Below are 18,181 nucleotides of genomic sequence, written 5' to 3'. Positions count from 1 at the left end.
ACTTCAGTCGAAACGCCTTGCCTCCATCTCGTCCGTTAAGCTCGATTGATCGTCGTAGGTAGTCAACCCATTTACGTCGCATTGATGCTTTGATAGGTTTCATCCAAGCAACATCGGCGGGCTGGCATATCCATGTGAAAGTTGGCGGCACACGGTAGAGGTGTACTTGTAGGTCCTTCGCTCGTTGGACAACTTCATCAGTGAAGTGAGCGCTAAAGTCATCCCATAGGAGCAAGACTGGGTCCACCGCTTGGCCGCGTCGATGTCCAAAGTGGAAGTCAAGGAAGCGCAAGGAAATACCGGCATTCCACCAGGCCGAAGGGTTCCCATAGATTTGGAGGGGGAAATTGGCTTCGAGGTCTTCGATTTCCTTCCAAACTTGACGCCCAAAACCGTGACGTTGGGTAAGGTTTTCTTGAACAACTTCCTTGATTGTTGATGCTTTACTCTTCAGGACCAAAAACGGAGGATATTTCGTTCCCTTGGAATCGGCCAGAAGCATAGCAGTCACGCGATCCTTTTCGTGACCAGACGCCTTGATCCACACAGTTTTGGAACCTTTTTTGTCAATCATTTGCTTTGGAAGGTATTCGTAGCACCTTTTTGAATAGATGTCTTAAACTCGGCAAGAGCTTTCTCTCCATCAGCAAGGTTCGCTTGGCCAGAGCGAGTCTTCGCTCGGATCGCAAGTCCCCACCGCTTCATGAACCCTTTCATCCACGATGGACTTGCCTTGAACTGGTTCACTGCTAAGCCTTGTTCCAACGCCGCATCCATTGCCTTGCACGCGAGGAGAGTCTTCGATACAGGTATGCCATCTTCACGAAGTTCAGATACCCATTGAGCAATGTTTTCCTCTGCAACACGGGTGAGCGTTGTAGATATGCCTTGCTTGCGTAGTGTACGCATGTCCCGCGTTCGAGCCTTGGAACAAGCCATAGTGATGTGGTCCCGTTGTGATTCCCAGCGCAGGATCTGCTTTCAGACTGTTGTGCGCTTGTCTCCCGCAACACCGGCGAAGAACGTGTCGATGGCGGACTCCATGGAATGTTCTTTGCGCCAGTTGATTATATGAAGCTTTTTCTCGTAGGTATGGTAGAGGTTTTTGTGCTTCTTGGGCATTCCCTTAATTTGCTTGGTACTAGGACGCCCAGTGCGTCGGCCATCGAGCTCAGTTGGCGCCATTATTGTTGCAACTTGCCGCCTTTCTGCAAATCAATGCAAGATTTATAAAGTTTCATGGGTATTGTTTACGAACGAGGTATTGCAGAAAATAATATATTGACTGAATAAGTATTTAAAGGTTTTTTCTCTTCGCAACTGACATGTCAACTAAAGTATGTGAATGCATGCATGTATGTTATATGTATTGTTACTCATCTCGATAGTCATGTCGTAGCATCAACGTGTTGTCCGAGCCGCCGCTTGCAGCCGCCTTGGCTCACGGGATTTGGTCGCTCGTGGGCCACAAAGACACCGCACGTGCCGTGGCTTGAGTCGTTGCCTGGCCCCATCTACGAAGGCACATAGTGGGGCAATATGGGGTTGTACGATGCCGCCGTTCGAGGATTACACACGTCACTCACCAAGAAGCATTGACACAGTCCAAGTGACTGGTTGCGGCTCGTTTGCGGCCGTCGAAGCCCTTGGCATGGAGAATCCTTCGTTGCCGCCCGACGAGCTGGCTTGTATGATTGCTTCTGGTGGCAAGCAGCTCACAAATCCCAATGCACAATGTGCACTCCTTATCCCTCACGGGTACTCCGCACGCCGACGCCAGCCGCCACGCTACACCCATCCCTCATGGGAACTCCCCAAGATAACGCCAGCTGCCGCGCTTCATCCATCCCTCACGGGAACTCCTCAAGCCGACACCAGCCGCCGTGCTCCACCCATCCCTCACGGGAACTCCTCAAGCCGACGCCAGCCACCGCTCATTACACACCCCTCACAGAAACCCCACTTGCAGAACTAGGATAAGAAGCTTAGTAGCCGCCGCGCGCTCCTCACACCTCACGGGAAATCCTCAAGCCGACGCCAGACGCCACGCTCTACCCATCTCTTACGAGAACACCAGGTTCCTCCCGTGCCGCACCAGAGACCCACTCGCGTCGTTCGCCGAGCGGTCCACCTAACCGCTTCAATCCATGGCGCCTCATGCCCGCCTTTCCGCCCCGCTCCAAGCTCGAGTGCGGCGGGAAACGGTCTCTCCCAGTAGGCGCGAGGCGACCTACTAAGGACACCCTAGGTCCTTTGGAGGTTTCGGGGTTTATCGAAGAAACGTGCAACTTGAATGAACTCCCTCGGACGTCCTCCGATGATACTGGCAATGCCAGAAATGAGCTTCCACTCGCTTGTGGAATCTCTCGGCGCCCACGAAATCGCCGCATTGGTGATGCACATTGTCGAAGAAGAGATGGATCTCTTTTCGACCTCGACCGCAGATGAATCAGTCCTCGATGCTCCTTTGAAGTCCCAGACGCGGGACTCCCTGCGGTCCAACCCCTATTACGACCTCCTCAAAGAGTTTGACGACGTCTTTCCCGACGAGGTACCCTGCCGACTTCCCATCGACAAGGGCGTTCAACACGAGGTTGATCTCGTGCCCGGCGCTAAGTATTGCGTCGGCAATGGCCACTACCTCGCGACCAAGTCGACGCCATCGATGCATTCTTCACGCCCGGCAAGGCGGCGGGTCGCGTCCGCGAGAGCATTTCCCCTCACAACAGCCCGACCTTCTGTGTGAAGAAGCCGGGGGAAAAATCGCGTATTGTACACGCCTTTAACAAATTGAACGTGGCCACAATTCCGGGACAGACGCCGATGCATCACAAGGACGTTATTATGGACGGCACGGGTCGATCTACCATTTTCTCCACCATCGACCTCCGCGATGGCTTTTACCAAATCCTGATGCGTCTGTGTGACATCGCTAAAACGGCAGTTTATACGCCGAGAGGCATGTTATGGGAGTGGCAGGGCATGCCACAGGGTCTATGCAACGCCCCGGCGACGTTCAACCGCATGTTACCGCGAAGTTCCGCGCGTTTCGCGCCTTCGCACCGTCGTACTTCGACGACATTTACGTCCACAGTAACAGACGTTGGCACTCAACACACACAGATGTAGGGGTAGTGGCTCAAAGGAAGGTGGATTCAGAAGTGAGCTTAGCTCTAGAACCTCCATAATTATCATCGCCAAAGACATGCATACATGTAAGTAGCCAAAGACATGCATACATGTAAGTAGTGCAACCTTAGCTGCACTGATTGAAGTTTGTCATATCTCTCAATATATGCAACCTTCAAGTAGTGTGTGTAGGATCAAAACAAGGTAGCTATTGGCCCTCGTCACACTGAAGTAATCGAGGGATGTGAAGCCTGGAGCTCTTCCAGCTTAAATCACATATATATAGCTTTAACTATGTAACTTCAATCCTTGTCTGCCTATGGCTAACACACAGTTGCGCTTCATCCGCGCAGGCCGAACTTGACGTTCTCTACGGCCATGTCCGCAGGGTGTTTGAAGTCCTCTGTGCCAACGGACTCTATGCCAACCTCGCCAAATGCATGTTTGGTGTCGACGAAATCCCAGTCCTGGGAGATTTGGTGGGGATGTCGGGCTGATCCCGAATAGATTAAGGCCATTTCGGAATGGCCTATTCCCTCCTCCGTCAAGGATCTTCGTCGCTGGCTGGGCCTTGCGACGTACCTCCACAAGTACTCGCAAACATCGCCCCGCCGTGTTTCGGCTTCTCGTCAAGGATGCTCCTTGGGTCTGGAATTCCGCTTGTCAGTCGGCCTTCGAAGGCCTCAAAACCAATCTTCAACTCGCCCCGGTCTTGGTGCTCGCAGACTTCGACAAATCTTTTTCCGTCGTTTGCGATACTTCGCAGTTTGCCAACGGCTACTGCTTTATGCAGCTCGAGACCTCCGGTCACCCTCGCCCGGACTCCTACCAAAGCCGTCAACTCCATCCGGCTGAGAGGGCGTACCCAGTTCACAATTTGGAACTTCTCTCCATGAAGTACGCCCTAACCAAGTTCCGCATCTACCTCCTCGATGGTGAACCCTTCGTGGTTTACACCGATCATGCGTCCTTACGCACGGCGACGAACACACCGCACCTTTCGCAGCGTTTGGCGCGCTGGATTTCGTTCTTCTTCGAATTCACATTTTCGGTTCAGTACAAGCCCGGGAAGGACAACATCCTGGCCGACGCCCTGTCTCGGCGTCCAAATTTCAAACGGACCACGATCGGTCTTTGGATGTCCGGTCTTCACGATCGGATTCGCGCGGTGTACCCCTTTGACGCTGACTGCTCGTCGCGCCTGGCGGCGCTCACCGACCCCGTTTCCACCTAACCCCGCCGCGCTTCGCCGGCCTTACATCGCTTCGCCCTCGCTTTCGATATTCCTACCCACCACGGACTCGCCCCCTTGCATTGTCGTGCCCGGCGACGCGCAGCTGTGCCTCACCCTCCTTCGGTCGTACCACGACTCCCCCAGTGGGGACCATTTTGGCCTCGACAAAATGCACGCGGTCTTGGCGCGTTCTTACTGTTGGCCCCGCATGTACAAATCCGTTGTGCGCTACGTCGCTAACTGCGACTTCGAGCGCACAAAGATCACCGCCTCCTCTCGGGCACCGCTCTAACCCTTGCCTATTCCCCACGAACTTTAGTCGTCCGTCAGCTTGGATTTCATGTTTGGCCTGCCGCGCGACGCCCGCGGCAACGCCATTATTATGGCTTGTGTCGACCGCGCGTCGAAATACGTTATTGCCGTCTCCGTCCGGGACACGTCGCCTCATTTTCGACCACGTTTTCTGTCGCTTCGGCCTCCCTTGCTCCATCGTTTCGGACCGAAACCCGCGGTTCACGGCAAAGTTTTGGTCCACCATTTTTGTCCTGTGCGACACCTCACTCGACATGTCGACTTCGGACCACCCCGATTCCGACGGCCAAACGGAACACACCAACCGCGTCCTCGAAGATATCCTTCGGAGCTACTCCATCTCTACCGGTTCCTCGTGGGCTGTCACCGTACAGCATGCGGTTTTCGCTTACAACGCCTCGGTTCAGGCATCCACTGGCTTTTCACCCTATTATGCGGTCCATCTCCAACACCCCCGCCTCCCTCTGATGCTCTACGGTTCGGTCTCAAGTGGGGGTGGAATCACTGCGCGGCTCTCTTCTGCAGGCGTACTCCCCAACGCCCCCAGCGGCACTCTCCAAACCATCCCGAGCTTCCTCTTTGGCCGAGTCTCTGTCATGCAAAAGATCCATGACAGCATCGCTTCCGCCCAGCAACTCCAATCAACTCAAGCCGACAAACATGGCCGATCTAACCTCGCGTCTTTCACCGCTGGCGAACAAGTTCTCCTCCACAAGTCGGTGGTACCCGCCCATGTATTCCGCACTAGTGCGGTTGGAATGTACTCCAACGTCACGCTACGCAGTGCTTGGCACGACCCCTTTACCGTTCTCGGCGCGGTTAGTCCAACCAACTACAGACTCGATCTGTCCAACTCATGGCAGATCCATCCAACATTTTATGTGGGTAAACTCAAACGGCATTTACCCCCATTATCTACATCTACGCCCGATGAAGCGACGGGAAACGATCCTCTGGATCTCGCGGCGGCTCTTCTCCCTCTTCCGCCGCAATTGACTTCTCCTCCTCCCCAGGCGCCCCAGGCGTCGCCACCCCCGCCCCCGCCCGATAATCCGCGGCTGCTTGCTGCTCCGCCGCTGTCAATTGACCATTCTGTTGTGGCCTCGCCGGTGGATTGTACCCCGCAAACGGATTCACCGGCCGTGCCGCAGACAATCGCGCTGCAACCTGCGCAGCCGTTGCCCGCACCTGCGCATCTTCGCGCGCCCACACGATCGACCAGGCGCTCGCCGGGAGCACCAAAATCCCGCTGGACATCAATCGCGCCCATTGCACTTTCACCGCGATCACCATCGCCGCTTGCTCTCGAGGAGGTGACCGTCGCGACACCACCGATCGCCCACGATGGGCAACGATGGGACCGCAATTCGCTGTGCGAGTCGAGCCAACTACAACTTAGCATTTAGTGGATTATACCAAGCAAAATTTACCTCAGGTTCGCGCCGCATATTTACGTGGGCGGCGCTGCGCGCGACAGACCGAGCGTCCAAACAGCCATGCTTCTGTCACCGCACCCCGGCGTCATTAGACAGCGAGATGACCAACCACCCCGCTTTCAGCAGCAACTGCCCATGCAGCCCGCTGCCTTGTCCAACAAACGTCCACACAAACGCTACAAGGTACTCAGGCAATGTCTCATCATTGCAAAGCCCGATTTGCCCCACGTCCACAGTCCAGCGCTCCAGGCGTTCCCGTTCATGCAACTCGCGCATGGCACCCTTGAACTCATCGAACCGGTGAAAACTCACCCTCGCAAATTGCATGCATTCCAAGACCAAAGCATCCACAAAACCCGCAGCTCAAACGATTGGGCGCTTGCAAACAAGCGCAGATATCGTTCCACGCCGGCAGCATTGGCCGCCTGGTAGTCCCAGTCGTCACGAGTTTCGTCGAACTCGCCCACCACTGTCAAACGGCACGTAATGTCGCGCACGTACCCCAAGTCTACACCACCCCACCTGACAGGCGTGAAAGTTTCGCGAGCGATCCGAGTGGAACTCCACCTCTCGCTCGAACACTTCGTCTCGAGCGAGGCCGGTCCGCTCCGGACCACCAAATTCGCCATTCACTTTGGCTTCCGTCTTTACGGCGACTACCTTCACGCTCGCCTTTCCTTGCTTTTTCCCAACACCCGCAGCGTTGAAATGTTTCCCACCACCCGATGGTGTCCCAGTCACACCTCCGCTGGCGCCTTACTCGTTGCTTCTGCAGCTTCCTTGGCTGCTTCGTCAGCCGCTTTCGCTGCAGCCGCTACGATCACTTTGGCCTTCTTGGTGGCCTCCTCCCGTGCTAAGTGCTACTTCAGTAGCCTCTGCACACTGTCTGCATGGCACTTTTCACCAAGTCCGCAGCCGCTTGCTACTCCAGCTGGCCCATCCGTTTGCGCTTCGCGGCCTCCCAGTCGGCCATGCGCTGCGCCTCCTCGGCTGCATCCTCGGTCGGCGCCACTCCGTTTTCGTCGTCCGACTCGGCTGTGAAGTCCACTACCTCCACTTGTGGCGCCGGCGCTTCGGCCTCTTCCGCGCTGTCGTCGGCATCCTCGACGATTTCGCTCGCCTTGCGCTTCTTGCCTTTGTCTGCCATCTCCAATTTCAACTGTCACGTCACAGTTCCCTCTCATTTCTGACCGCGTGATGATGGCACGTTCTGTCTTAAGTAGGAGAGGGTGTAACCGTGCCCATCATCCGATTCCCAACCCGATGACTAGTCAACACCTCTTCAGTCCAAGGTGTCCTTTCGCATACCAACATGTCCTCTTGCGAACCAAGGGGTTTTCCCGACGATACATCAATGGTTGGTTGCGCGTAGCTTAGTGATAGCGTAGTAGTCTTAACGCTATCAATTCATTCTTGATTCTACCATCTCCTGCGCCTTCTTCTGCGCACGCTCACAGGCCATCATCACAATACCGACCACAATCACTGCTATCGGTAGGTTCAAGGAAACTACGCCACAGCGCACTCCCATCGAGAGCAATAACGTGCGCACATGTACCCCGAATACAACCGTACATGTACTTGATTGTTGCCTCCCATCTGCACATCGCGACTTTGTTATCCTCGGACTTGCTTAACTGTGAGCTTATGTAACGGTAGACTTGAGTAACGTGTTTCATGAAAACACGAGATGTAGTACATGTTTGCATGAGAACCGAGACTATAGCCGAATAGACAGTAGTGAACTGTGTCGGTGATCACGCTGTCGTCTCGCCGGGACCGCTGTTCATTTCCCAGACTCAGGGACTGTTTGATTGGCTGAATTAAGGTAGTTTTGACGAATCAAATCGTGAGGTCGATTTATTGCCACTTCACGTCAAAGGGTCAAACCACCCCAAAACGTCAAATTTCACCGTAATTCACAATACATTGCAAGATTATAATCGAGCGAAGAGGGCAGTAGGCAGGAACAGACACGTGGGAGGCAGAAGGAAAAACTGGAAGTGAATTACTAGTATTCATTTTAGTAGTCACTTCAGAAAGTTTGGAAGCGTGACCAAGACCTTGGTCACGTCTTGATTAAAATATAGCCATATCCGGATGCGAAAAACTACGGAAAGGGCGTTTGCGGAGGTTTTGGTAGTCTCCCATTCGTTCATCAAATGCCATGAATCAATCTGCATCGTAATCAGCAAATGAAGCATATTCAAACTTTCCAATCGTAAGACAGAACAATTCCCTGATTATCGAGACCATCCACGACCCTTTCTATTTTATTAAAAGTATTAATATGTTGTTACAGTTTTAATTTTAATAAAGCAACCTTTTACAAGTAAGTTCTGTATCTGATTTAACCATTTTTAATAATTGTGTAGCCGTTACAACTCAAGGTTACAATATATAATGTTTTGCGCGTTTTTCACGCAAGAATCTAAAATACAAGCACAAAAAGGGTCTCGACCACTGTAAAACACAACTACTGTTTCTATTCTCAGAAATACTGTTTCAATGAGGGAATTACAGTACCCGGACAGACAAGGCAGATAATTGCCCTATTCAATTGAATACCGCTTATGCTCTTGGCGCAGTCTCCTCGGTGTTCATCGCTTACTTCTTCTAACGTTAACGGTATTACACACGACGAGTAGTTTAAGGGACACCATGGTACTTCGATTTGGGCACACATCGCAAAATGATTGGCAGAAGAACTTCGAAATTCGAAAATAATTGTAGCCAATCATTCAAGAGAATTGTGAATCTCGAAATTTTGAACATGCAAATATTTTTTATTGACTGGTTGGATGCAACAACATTAAGATAAGCGTTTGACGCGGTGGCGCAGTGGTTAGTGTGTCGGATGGCGAATTGAGGGGACCCTGGTGTGCCAAACTTTTTCCTAGATTTACTTCACTATTAAACTTCAATTTCCAAATACAAATAAGAAAGCGGTGAAATGACTTTGTATTCAAATTATTTGGGAATGGCCTTAGAAAAGCTGCGGCGAATTTTTGAGGGGTTATAAGTGCCCATGATTTGATGGCACGTTGCACCATGGCCAAGCGCTTCATCTGGGCAGACATCGTCATAAGGTCAATGTCTTCGTCATCATCGCCCTCAATCAAATCCTCTTTGAGCCAAAGTTCACGCAAATGTCGCTTGAAAGGTGCCATAATACCAACATCAAGCGGCTGAACGGCACTGGTCGCATTCGGAGGAATCGGGGCAACAATGCATCCAGCCTATCCATCCACGCGCGCTGCTGAACGGCGTAGAAGTGTCCAATAGGAAAGTCATCGAACTCAGTCTTTTCAATCAGGCCACCAGGCATGCCACGCATAATGAAGAGTATTGGAAGCTTGGAGCCGTCGGCGCGTACTGACAACACAGCAGTCATGCGAAAAGAGTGTTTCTAGCCGCTCGATATCTTGGAACTTCCACCACGCAATGTCATAAGACATTCCTGTCTCATCTACATTAAAGATACAGTCAGAACTGAAACCATCAAATGCAGTGTTGAACTCAAGCGCGAACGCCTATCGGATCTCATCCAAGTCGCCTTGAAGTCGTTTCGTATTTGTTGGTCTTTGGCGCGAGAGCCCGTGACGACCACAAAACGTTTGCAACATACGTAGGAAGGTCTGATACCCACAGCGCTTGTCTTGCAGGTACGCTTCAAGCCAATCGTTCTGATGGCGCTTGAGGTAGTTGACAAGGTGGGTGCATGACGGCACCTTCAGCCTCGCGCAGGTTTAGCATGTACGCTAGCATGTACGCGGTCAGTGCGTCGGTGTCAGGAATTTCTTCGGGTCGGCCTGCTCCATTGAGGCCGATGGAGGTTGACTTCAAAGTTCATGAGTTGTTCCTTCTGCTGCGACCAGCGAGGCAAGTTGCTCTTCGGGATTCTCGTCTCAGATTCGAGGTCACGAACGCTGGTGTCTTGCATCTTGATGATCATGTCGCGCTTTACGGCGTGCGAGTAGCGTCGTCTTGGCTTTTTATGAGGACTGATCTTACTCCGACGTGCTTGTGTCATCGTAAGTTGCCAAATGCAATGCATACGTGTCGCTGACACGCATGGGCGCGCGAATTTAAATTGTTTTCCCGCGAATAATGATTTTAGCCAATCGCTGATGAGTATTTTTCGTAAATGTTTTGATTGGATAATATTAGTCATATGTTATCTAACAGTGGGCGGAGCCATCGACGGGTCTTGGCGTCGTATTGGTTGGAATATTTATCCGATTTCATCGGGGTTTTTTCGTATCGATAGAGTCTCTATAAATGCATGACCTGTCTAAACAGCAGCTGGCCGGCGAACACCATCTCCATATCAGATAAGAAAAACCTACACTTTTTAGCCGCACTGTTACTCCCGAAATGTATTACCTGTGACTGAAATCTACGTTTTCCAGACTTAACTCAGTCATAAAAATCACCCCATAAATGTAAGGCGTCAACTTAAAAAATTCATTAAGTTTAAATCGATACTTTTTGGGTTTATTCGAAAGAGAGAATCATGAGTTAGCTCGATTCAATTAGAAGGCAATTAAAATGTTTGGAATTGAAGTAATATAATTGTAATGATGACCACTCCAAACATCATTGACTGGTACAGTAATACCTCGAGCAAACAATACAAATATCTATTTATACAGTTACTATACGCTTATAAAGCCTTTACACTTGTTAGCTGTAAGTACATAGGTTCAACGTACCTCTGAATAAGGGTGAGATTCTATAACATAAGTCCTCGAATAATATTAACTAACCAAGGGTTTCATTCCTCCTGTAAATAGTTTGATCCTATCATATCAAATTTTGACACTCTATTGGGCAAGACGTTCGGCAAATCAATACAGTATCAGTTTACTGAGCCACACTGCAATCCGTACGTCCATTTACTGTACTGGAACAATACAGTACTAGGACAGTACAAGATAGTGTATGTACTAGTACTACATTACCCAGTACTGCACCTACTGAGTAGTACTAGTACTAGGTACGTAGTACTGTACTGTACTGTATACTGTACAGTGTCAAATCTCGTACTGTACTGTACTTTATGCGCTGATCAAATCTTGTCCTTCTAGTACTCCTAGTTCTAGACAGAGTACTGGCATGGTGCTCTCATCGGATGTACCAGTTCTTCCTTTGAATGCAAGGTTAACTGAAAATTACTCCATTCTGTACAGTACATCCGCATGGAATACGTACGTACTTCACTTGATTACCGTATTTTACGACTCAATGTTGGAGTGATACCCACTTGTGACTGGCCAGTTTCACGTTACACACCCTCGGTATCTCCCGAAGGTTCTATATGTGATGTCGGAGGTTTTTCCTTTGTAGTTTAACAAGTGTAGATTGAGTTAAACCTGATTTCATTCCCAAATTGTCCTGAAGAAATCACTTTTTAAGGAGATTTGTTACAAAAGGACTTTCGCTGGCTGTTTAACCTAGTACTTTTTATTAAAACCTCAAAGAAATTGCCGCAAATAGTACATAATCCTACTTTGTGCCTATATTTGAACAATACAAGTCAATCACAATTCAATTACAGATGGATCTACAACCTTGACCAGGCCAAAAGCACGTACAGAACATCGTCCATATCACAATCTACATCCACAATAGGATCCGACGATACTATTGTAGTTCCATCGCACGGGGTGAGCGTGCACTTCATAAAGCCGTTGATAATGTGACTTGATGCCATATCAGACCACGCATCTTCGACCCTTGACACAATGTTGGCGCGAGTAATGAAACCACCGATGTCGCACCAGGCACAAACGAACTCAGACAGTCTTGAATGTGTTGAATCCATCGCTTCCGTAAACGAGCCTTCAATGGACGCATCCACGCGACATCTGCCGGCTGACAGACATAGGTGAACGAAGATGGTACCTTAATGAGCTCGACCTTGATGGACTCCGTTTAGGCTTCGACACCTGCCGTCAAGTGACCAGAGAAGGAGTCCCAGGCCATCAATACTCGCTTGTCCATGTCTTCGCGCGAGCCAAAGTGGTGTCGAAGGAACTCGATGGACAACATGTCGTTACACCAAGCGGTAGGGTTCCCGTAGATTCTTGTCGGCTTGACTTGCATGAGCAACTGCATCTTAGGCCACAGCTGGTTCCGAAGCCTTCGAGGAGCCCGCGGCCATCGTGGTCGTTGGGCTTGGTATATGTAGAGTGAACCTGGGCGTGTCGTATAGCGTCGAGGTTCGGCCACACGAAGTCGGTATAGTTTAACGGTCGCAGCTGCGGTCATGGCGGCTTGTAGATATGTTTGGGTTGTTTTTTCTTTTTATTTGTTCATTTGTCCAGCGCGCGCACGTACTTTCGATGTTCCGTCCTTCGGAATGAGTGGTGTCGCCATTTCGGCGGTCTTTCCCACCAAATTCGTCGTACTTTCGCCTCTGTGGGCTGCAGTATGCCCCATCCGCTCATGAGGTCAGCCCATAGATTGTGTGCTCCGCCGATGTGTTGGATGACATAGCGGTACTGGCCGATCATGTCGGCCCAGCGGATCAGCTTCTAGCGCATGTGTGCCTTGAGCCTTACGTGGGGCGCGAAAATGCGTATGAGGTTCTTGTGGTCACAATACATGAGAAACCCCTTGGGTCGTAGCAGCAGGTACTTGGGAGTGTCGCAGGCACGCGCAATAGGGTAGCCTTCTTTTTTGATAACCGACCAGTTAACTTGCAATATGTCGAACATGCCGCTTTGGCATACAAGTAGTTGATGTTGTTGGTCTTGGATCGGGATGTCGTCGCCGTAATTATGGACTTGGGTGACCACGATGAACCAGCCGTAGGCGGAAGCGTCTGTGAACAGGCACATTGGGCGGCGTTTCGCATCAGTTCTTTGACTGCGTCGAAGCTGCTACGTTCTTCTTTGGTCAGGCCGATCGTGATTGATGTCGCGATTCTTTTCTTTCCAACCAACGCTTCTGTGAGTCATTTTTGGAGTAAGTCGATCGTGTGGGCAAAGCCAATCAAACTGTCGCATATCCAGTTAGTTCACTGCGCAGATGAATTGCTGCAGCTGGCCTGCATCCGTCCGGTACGGGATGTGGCACAGCGCTTGGATTCTCGTAGGGTCTGAGCGCACTCCGTCGCCGTTAATGATTCTGCCGCACCATTTGATTTCGCTGCACAGTTGCTTGCTCTTGCGTGGAGTCAAGCGCAGGCGGAACTTCATGCATACATCGAACACGGCGCGCATCACGCTCACATACTCGTCGAAGGTGTTCGCCCACTCCAGGATGTCGTCGATCCTAATAAGGAAGTTTTTGTACAGAAGGTCCTTGAAATATTCCGCCATGGTGTTCTGGAAGAATAGGGCCGAGTCACAGTGGCTTTGCATAACTCTCGTTGTGGTCATAATGCGGTAGCCGAGCATAAAGGACAGAAGTTCTTGTGCGTTCCTCTCGAGTGGTAATTGCTAGAAACCTTTCGTAAGGTAGAACTCGCCTAGGTACTTGGCGTCGCGGATGTTTTCTAACACGAGGAGCTGTAACGGCATGGTGGGATCGTTTGGCTATTGATGATTCTGTAGTCGATCGTAAGACGAAAGTACTGCAACAGTTCTTTGATTGACCACTTATCGCTTGTCTTGACGAATTTCTTAACTTCTGGTTTAATAACCAGGTTGACGGGGATGGGATGGGAGCTTGAGCTGTTTGCATAAATAACTTGGTCTTGCTCCAGCTGTTTGCCAAACGCTTTGACGAACATACCCGTCAAGGGGTTTACCTTTCTAGGTTTGCAACGATAGGGGCGTGCACCCGTCTTGAGTCGTAGTTCCATCGCTTTCACATTCGCCGGGAGGTCTGTGCCTCTGAACTTGGTTCCCCATACTGCTTTGGTGGCGGCGTCGACGACGATTCCTTGTAGTTGTTTAAATGTCGCGGCCTGCGCTTGGTCAGCGGCGTTCGCGGATGTAGTTGCCACCTTGTAGAGGTTTTCAGCGGCTCGCATGTCTTCCACGTCCAGCTGTTTGTCGTTTGCACGCAGTCCCCGAACGCTGACACCGAATGCGATGTCTTCATCTGCGCCGGGGTCGCCGATGTTGTCGCCGTCTTCATGTATTTGGCGCACGGCCACTTGCTCGAGTAATCTATCCATGTCGAGTCCAATCGATATCAGGGCATATTTCCTCACAATGAGCTCGTCATTGTTGTCAACCACGTAGAACAGCTGCTTTCCAGGCAGCTTGACTTGTTCGGCGGCCGCGCTCAGAGTGGTTCGCAATTCCACTGTCTTCTTCGCTGTGACGGGAAGGTTTCCGACAGCGCTTCCAACCAATACTGTTGGCAGATGCGTTGTATGGACTGTTTCGTCCAGCTAGCATAATGTCTCGACCATGGCGGTGGAAATAACTCCCACATCGCTTCCTTGTCAGGACAATATGACACGTCTAACACACTGTTGATGGTGGCCACGCTTTCGCCGGCAGGGTTTTCCAGTATTCTTCAGAGCTTCTTTTTCTCAGGCTCCGTTGCCTTTGCCACACGGCTTTGTCCTTGTTCTTCCCGCCACTTCTTGTTGGCTGTCATGAGACTGTCCCGGAGCTTCTTTGCTTTGAGCTTGAGGGCCTTCCCGTTCTGCATGCGCTTTGCAACCAGCGCCCATTCGTACTTGATTTTGGCTCTGTCCTCGGCCGATGCGCTGGGGCATTTGTCGTATAGATGGGCTGCGTCGCCGCACTTCAAACACCCCGTCGGCATGATTTCCCTTGGTTCACGTTGTTTTAATTTTGACTCCAGCCATAAACGCACTGCACAGTTCTGCTAGCCCCAGCTAGTTTGGCTTTTAGGATCATTCATCCCATCCGCCGAATCACGTCCGGCTCGTCTACTTCGTCTTCGCTGTCATTCGTCTGTCGCGCCGTTGAATGCGGCTTTTTTCACGGTCGTGGGCGTACGTCGCGTTGTTCTTGTCGACTGTAATCACCCTTTCGATTTTCTTTTTTGTTCTTCGCTGCTTTGGCTTCATAGCCCGGCTTTTTACGTCCAGCGCTGTATGTCGAGTAAAAACGCTGCTGCTCTTGCGCATGATGGATTACCAACTCGCTGATCGATTCCCACGTAAATTCCACCGGATGCCACGCCTTTTCCATGTCGAGGACGCACGCATCTCGGACTGGATCTGGGTCCATCACTTCTAGCAGCCGTTTGAAGATCTTCTTCCGCAGCTCGGGCTTCTTCAAATGCCCCTTCATGACGCGTGCTTCGATTCGCTCGTTTGCACACGCGGCTGAGAACGTCGTCCTCCTTCATGTCCATGTGGATCCCGTGGAATAGCAGAGGGATGTCCGCTTCAACGCCGTTCTTGGGTTCGTTGATGATCTTGAGTAGCTCTGTTTCGAGTGCAGCTTCGTAGAGCTCCTTGGGATCGCCTCGTAGTTTGCGAATGAGCATGAACTGCTTCAACAATATCGAAGCACTCCTTCCATCCTTCGTGGTAGTTCCGCACTTCGAGGTTTCGACGCATGCATACGACCCGCAGGTCCATTTCATATGTCTCCCGGTCTAGCAGCCACTGGCGCACACTTGTTCCTGGCGGATGCCCTTCCACTTGAAGCAGCTGAGGACTGCGTGTGCACCCGTCGATTCTCTCCAGCGGTCGTTCGCGCGGTCCGTTGCTCGTGCGTCTTTGGGCGTCGTCGCTGCGCCCCTGGCGCGATCGGTCCTGTCCACTCTGGGACATCCTTGTTGAGTGCTAGTCTTGATGCACTAAAGAATTCGTTGTCGCAACTTGCGCCTTCGTGCAACTTCTCATCACAAACACAATGTTGGGGGAACAGTGGACTCCCGGGCAAAGCTTGGTGGTGTATTGAGCAGTTGGAGGCAAAACTAGAACTGAACTACTCACTAACTGACTAAACTAATCCTATACTAACTCTAAGTCTAAATCCCCTTTGGTGGAACCAAAAGGGGATTTAGACTTAGAGTTAGTGGAGCGTTGGGCGGTGGACGTGGGGTGGATCGAGCTTTGCAATGATGAGACATTGCCTGAGTACTCAGAGACCACACTTGGCATGTCCTGCCCTAACCCTTCCTGCTCGCACCACACACCGCGCCGCCCCCAGCCATCCACCCCAAACCGGGCGTGGCCGTTTGAATGGCTCCAGCCAGGCGCTTCAAGTGGGTGCTAGGACTACGGGTATATCCATAATGGCAACACAACTTTGGGTCATTACAGTTGCCACGGCGCGCGGGCTCCTCAACCACCAAATCTTCCATCAGCGCCTGTACTTGGGAGACCATGTCCTCAACCGCGTCCATGGCCTCCTTATCCACCGCGAGCACCATTATTGTCACAAGTGGGTTTATCTAGCGTGAGTCTGAAGATGCCGCCGCGGGACTCGTCGCCTTGTTTGCAGCGGCAGTCTGCTCTTACCGCAGTAGTGGAAGTCGCCAGTGGCCAGAAGCGCATCGTCCATGTGGCCGCCTTTGTGCTTAAGATTTGGGTTATGCATCTTCTGTCGTTTATTATCTAATTGGATTTCATCTAGGATGGCCAGCAAGTTTCGGTACGCTGTGGCGCTCTCGTCGCGTGATGCATCACGCTGTTGGTAAATCGTAGCGGTTGAAGGCAAATGTAGCGGTTGAGTGTGCATTGACGAGTGTCGTATCGTCAGCGGCGACGAGATTTCTTGTGTATTCTTGCAACTAATCGGTAAAGGTTACTATTTCCGACCGTTCGCTCCACTCCAGCTTGCTCACTTGGAGCTGTAGTGTGACTAAGTTCACCTCGGTGGGTCGTAGATGACGCGAAGGGCTTCCCACGTGTCACGTGTCGTGGTGGCCGCTTGGCCGTACTTCAAGTGGTCGGCATGGATCGTCAGCGACAAGGTTGTCCCTCTCCGTGTGAAATTCAATGTCGTGACTGTTTATAGTGCACTTCTTCATAGGTACTTGCCCAGGCGTTGTTGATTGTTCTTGGCGAGGGTTTTCACGCACCAATCGCGGTAGTTAGCCCCGTCAGCCTTTAGCTTGGTTGTTGAATCAAAGTTGTACTTCTAGGCCATTGGGCTCATAAACTTATGTCTTCCGTGGCTTACGTGTATTGCAAAGGCGAGTACTTAGATCCGACGTGATGTATTTGGAAGTGAATCATTAATCTGACTCTACGACCAATATTTCCGGTTGTGTTTAACCGTCACTTCAAGAATAGCATCCTTGGTGGGACGGGCAGAAGCCACAAGAAAGCAAACATGATCGTAAGCTGCATTCAGAACTGTTTTGTGTTTCACTTATCCAGCCCAACCTTAGCTCGTACAACTCCGTGGAGTATTATCTTAAGGTTAGAAATGCTCTTCTTCGATAGTACTACGCTGGCTCGGTCGGTAGTATTTGAGCCAACGTTAATACTGTACCTCAGCGTCATTGGAACGTAGACAGACACTCATGAAAATTTTGCATTATTCTATGTAAAATGCAATACCTGGTATTACTACCCTACTTCAAAACGTGTCTTCCAGTGCCAGTATATCTTGCTCGCTTTGACGTGCAGCTGAAATCGTAGGCACGATCGATCCAGGTCGCTTCTTCATGCATACAGTCGCTAGCACCAGTTTGTTAAATGAGTCTGGGGTGATATCCTTGCAAATCAAGGGCTCCACAGTCCCCCCAGTGGACAAATGGACCAACATACTGTGACAGGCCATCAAAAACGACTTGGGGCCCGTAGGCACTCCCCGCCAGCCTTCGAGGACTATTCCCAACAACGACCACCGGCCGTATTGTTGACTGAGGTACCCCACTCGGTTGCGGGGGATGTTGGCTTTGGAAAACTCCACCGACATGTCGTCTTTGGAAAAGCTCTGGGGGTAAGCTGGCGTGGGGGGAGGGCGATCAAACCACTTACTCACAGCGACGGAACCAAACCCAGACGCGAGGGCAAACAGCCAAATGCCGATCAAACTGCCGATGGCGGCGTTGTAGCTGCTGGTATTTCGGGTCACCACTAGCAGAACGTACACGACAACGGTCAAAGCGGCCTTGACCTGGGTGTTGAGAGCGAGGAACCACCGGTTTCGGTACTGCATTCGAATGGCCA

At 51.1% G+C, this 18,181-nt stretch overlaps 9 protein-coding genes across 9 annotated transcripts in view; 2 read left to right on the top strand and 7 right to left on the bottom strand.

Annotated features, from left to right (window-relative positions):
- H257_09101 (hypothetical protein) overlaps positions 1 to 1,185 on the bottom strand; it is a gene marked incomplete at both ends in the record, with an annotated part of 2,115 nt that extends 930 nt beyond the window's left edge. The window contains 3 exons of the mRNA XM_009835218.1: positions 167 to 558; positions 600 to 924; positions 988 to 1,185. Of these exons, the coding sequence (XP_009833520.1) occupies positions 167 to 558; positions 600 to 924; positions 988 to 1,185 (915 nt within the window). The remainder of the gene's footprint in view (positions 1 to 166; positions 559 to 599; positions 925 to 987) is intronic.
- A 140-nt stretch (positions 1,186 to 1,325) lies between these two features.
- H257_09100 (hypothetical protein) lies at positions 1,326 to 4,363 on the top strand (the record flags this gene model as incomplete). Its single annotated transcript, XM_009835217.1, has 9 exons — positions 1,326 to 1,337; positions 1,389 to 1,482; positions 1,605 to 1,883; positions 2,099 to 2,248; positions 2,337 to 2,695; positions 2,749 to 2,917; positions 2,980 to 3,086; positions 3,483 to 3,616; positions 3,679 to 4,363. 9 exons carry the CDS (start codon positions 1,326 to 1,328, stop codon positions 4,361 to 4,363), a joined length of 1,989 nt encoding a protein of 662 aa, XP_009833519.1.
- A 52-nt stretch (positions 4,364 to 4,415) lies between these two features.
- Positions 4,416 to 4,901, bottom strand: H257_09099 (hypothetical protein; the record flags this gene model as incomplete). Its single annotated transcript, XM_009835216.1, has 1 exon — positions 4,416 to 4,901. One exon carries the CDS (start codon positions 4,899 to 4,901, stop codon positions 4,416 to 4,418), a length of 486 nt encoding a protein of 161 aa, XP_009833518.1.
- A 28-nt stretch (positions 4,902 to 4,929) lies between these two features.
- H257_09098 (hypothetical protein) lies at positions 4,930 to 6,081 on the top strand (the record flags this gene model as incomplete). Its single annotated transcript, XM_009835215.1, has 1 exon — positions 4,930 to 6,081. The coding sequence occupies one exon, from the start codon at positions 4,930 to 4,932 to the stop codon at positions 6,079 to 6,081; it is 1,152 nt and encodes a 383-aa protein (XP_009833517.1).
- A 99-nt stretch (positions 6,082 to 6,180) lies between these two features.
- H257_09097 (hypothetical protein) lies at positions 6,181 to 6,387 on the bottom strand (the record flags this gene model as incomplete). Its single annotated transcript, XM_009835214.1, has 1 exon — positions 6,181 to 6,387. One exon carries the CDS (start codon positions 6,385 to 6,387, stop codon positions 6,181 to 6,183), a length of 207 nt encoding a protein of 68 aa, XP_009833516.1.
- Positions 6,388 to 7,033: 646 nt separating this feature from the next.
- H257_09096 (hypothetical protein) lies at positions 7,034 to 10,144 on the bottom strand (the record flags this gene model as incomplete). The annotated part of the gene is made up of 5 exons (XM_009835213.1): positions 7,034 to 7,270; positions 9,162 to 9,224; positions 9,287 to 9,486; positions 9,843 to 9,951; positions 10,040 to 10,144. 5 exons carry the CDS (start codon positions 10,142 to 10,144, stop codon positions 7,034 to 7,036), a joined length of 714 nt encoding a protein of 237 aa, XP_009833515.1.
- Positions 10,145 to 12,048: 1,904 nt separating this feature from the next.
- H257_09095 (hypothetical protein) lies at positions 12,049 to 12,384 on the bottom strand (the record flags this gene model as incomplete). The annotated part of the gene is made up of 2 exons (XM_009835212.1): positions 12,049 to 12,290; positions 12,312 to 12,384. 2 exons carry the CDS (start codon positions 12,382 to 12,384, stop codon positions 12,049 to 12,051), a joined length of 315 nt encoding a protein of 104 aa, XP_009833514.1.
- Positions 12,385 to 13,130: 746 nt separating this feature from the next.
- H257_09094 (hypothetical protein) lies at positions 13,131 to 15,826 on the bottom strand (the record flags this gene model as incomplete). Its single annotated transcript, XM_009835211.1, has 7 exons — positions 13,131 to 13,392; positions 13,597 to 13,655; positions 13,763 to 14,461; positions 14,629 to 14,823; positions 15,042 to 15,320; positions 15,370 to 15,540; positions 15,593 to 15,826. 7 exons carry the CDS (start codon positions 15,824 to 15,826, stop codon positions 13,131 to 13,133), a joined length of 1,899 nt encoding a protein of 632 aa, XP_009833513.1.
- Positions 15,827 to 17,585: 1,759 nt separating this feature from the next.
- On the bottom strand, positions 17,586 to 18,170 carry H257_09093 (hypothetical protein; the record flags this gene model as incomplete). Its single annotated transcript, XM_009835210.1, has 1 exon — positions 17,586 to 18,170. One exon carries the CDS (start codon positions 18,168 to 18,170, stop codon positions 17,586 to 17,588), a length of 585 nt encoding a protein of 194 aa, XP_009833512.1.
- Positions 18,171 to 18,181: the final 11 nt, after the last annotated feature.

This window comes from Aphanomyces astaci (assembly GCF_000520075.1).
Source record: "Aphanomyces astaci strain APO3 unplaced genomic scaffold supercont1.21, whole genome shotgun sequence".
Taxonomy (NCBI): domain Eukaryota; phylum Oomycota; class Saprolegniomycetes; order Saprolegniales; family Verrucalvaceae; genus Aphanomyces; species Aphanomyces astaci.
Note: the sequence above shows the minus strand (reverse complement) of the source record. Positions and strands in the feature narration are given on the sequence as shown.